The sequence below is a fragment of the Suricata suricatta genome, chromosome 15, assembly GCF_006229205.1.
Source record: "Suricata suricatta isolate VVHF042 chromosome 15, meerkat_22Aug2017_6uvM2_HiC, whole genome shotgun sequence".
Classification (NCBI taxonomy): Eukaryota; Metazoa; Chordata; class Mammalia; order Carnivora; family Herpestidae; genus Suricata; species Suricata suricatta.
The window spans coordinates 45,146,815-45,148,722 of record NC_043714.1 but is presented as its reverse complement, the minus strand read 5'-3'; the positions used below and the strand labels follow the sequence as shown (position 1 = coordinate 45,148,722).

The following is a 1,908-nucleotide window of genomic DNA, read 5'->3' as shown; positions in this document are numbered from 1 at the left end:
TGTTCTGTGTTTTGGAATCCTGATCACTGTAGGTTGGATCTCCTTGCTCTGTTCTCTAATTATTTTAAGCTCTATACCATTTCTTGTATTTGCATAACCATTCTGTTCTCAAGGTATCTCACAAGTTTATTTTTTTCTTTGGTTATCTGCAGTGTCATTTCTGCTTTGTATGGCTTCAAGTAGTTTTCTTTTTTTTTTTTAATGTTTATTTACTTTTGAGACAGAACAAGAGACAGAGTGAAAGTGGGGGAGGGGCAAACAGAGGGAGACACAGAATCTGAAGCAAGCTTTAGGCTCTGAGCTGTCGGCACAGAGGCCAATGAGGGGCTTGAACCCACGAACCGCGAGATCTTGACATGAGCTGAGGTTGGATGCTTAACTGACTGAGCCACCCAGTGCCCCTCAAATGGTATTTTAAATTCTTCAGTCTTCATTTTCATTGCACTGAATTTATTTTTATTTTGAGCTGCTCTTATTTAAGATAAATGTCTTTTTGAAGTCTCTCTCGTGAGTTTCACCTTTATTTTTTTAGTTATTATTTTTAACGTTTGTTTATTTTTGAGAGAGCACAAGCAGGGAGGAGGGGAGAGAAAGAGGGGAACAGAGGATCTAAAGCAGGCTCTACGCTGATAGCAGAGAGCCAGATGCAGGACTCAAATCCATGAGCCATGATATCGTGACTTGAGCCAAAATCCGACTCTTAAACAACTGTGCCACTCAGAAACCCTCACCTTTTTCTTTATATGTGTATTATTTTTAATCATTAAAAATTTTTTTTAGTCATTAGAAATGAATGAATTCTCATTCCAGCCCTCCCTTTGTTTTCCTTTCCAAAATGATTTTGGTTGCAGATTTTTATGGCGGTTGTTAATTATCTTTCATGTTGATGAATTAAGATTGTCAGGCACTAAAAATTTTTCATAATAGGTTATTATAATTGGCATTTTAATTAGATTTGAAGGAAAGTAATTCCTGGTACTATGAATCCCTCTTCTATCTTCCAGAAGTTCTGTGTTTCATACCTAGAACCTACTTTTGTAATGCCTGACACATGCCTGTGTGAAAATAGCTGTGTGAAAATTAGACGTTCTTTGACAGTGGTAATTTTCTTCTATTTTAGGGACTTCACTGTGACTTTGCTTGCCTGATGTTTCAATACTTAGTAAATAAGCCTTCAGAAGTAAGGGTCAGGGAGATCATTGTTAACGCTGTTGAAATTGAGCAGGTAAGCAGGGGGCTTTATATGATTAACACATCTCTGTCTCTGATGTTTGTAATTATTATGTTATGTTGACTCATTTGAAATTGCCACTTGTAGGCCAAAGCAAATATCAGCAATTTTATATAGTCAAGCTGACAGTACCAAAAGATGATGCATTACAATTATTATGTCATTTATAATTTGGCTTATAAGTAAATGTTATATATTAAGGCTTTATGTATACTAAAATCTATTTCAGGACTTTCTTTTTTCTGTCTCATTGATCTGTTACGTCCTATGCCATAGCAAACTATTTTAATCATTTTAGTTTTATATTTTTTAGATTTTCAACTACTGGAGGGCAGTGATAGTTTCTTATTTGTTTTGTATTTAAAAACCGAGCAGTGCATCTAGCTTGAAATGTGCACCAAATGTTTATAAACTAGCAAGTCAACGAATTCACAAATAGTAAACCTTACTTTATAGAATGTAAAAATCTCTGACTACAAAGACCTGGATGTTCCATTTTGTGTTTTTATCATTTGAAAGAACTAGTTTAGACCTCAATCGCAGCAATTTCTTCCTAGACACATCCCCAGAGACAAGGGAATTAAGAACAAAAATGAACTACTGGGACCTCATCAAGATAAAAAGCTTCTGCAAGGCAAAGGAAACAATCAGAAAAACTAATAGGCAACCGACAGAAT

At 35.4% G+C, this 1,908-nt stretch overlaps 1 protein-coding gene across 2 annotated transcripts in view; it reads left to right on the top strand.

Moving 5' to 3' along the window:
* Nucleotides 1–1,908, top strand: part of RRM2B (ribonucleotide reductase regulatory TP53 inducible subunit M2B) — a 36,366-nt gene that overhangs the window by 23,705 nt on the left and 10,753 nt on the right. For both annotated transcript variants that reach the window (XM_029923801.1, XM_029923802.1), the window contains exon 7: nucleotides 1,121–1,225. In XM_029923801.1, coding sequence (XP_029779661.1) covers nucleotides 1,121–1,225 — 105 coding nt within the window. The remainder of the gene's footprint in view (nucleotides 1–1,120; nucleotides 1,226–1,908) is intronic.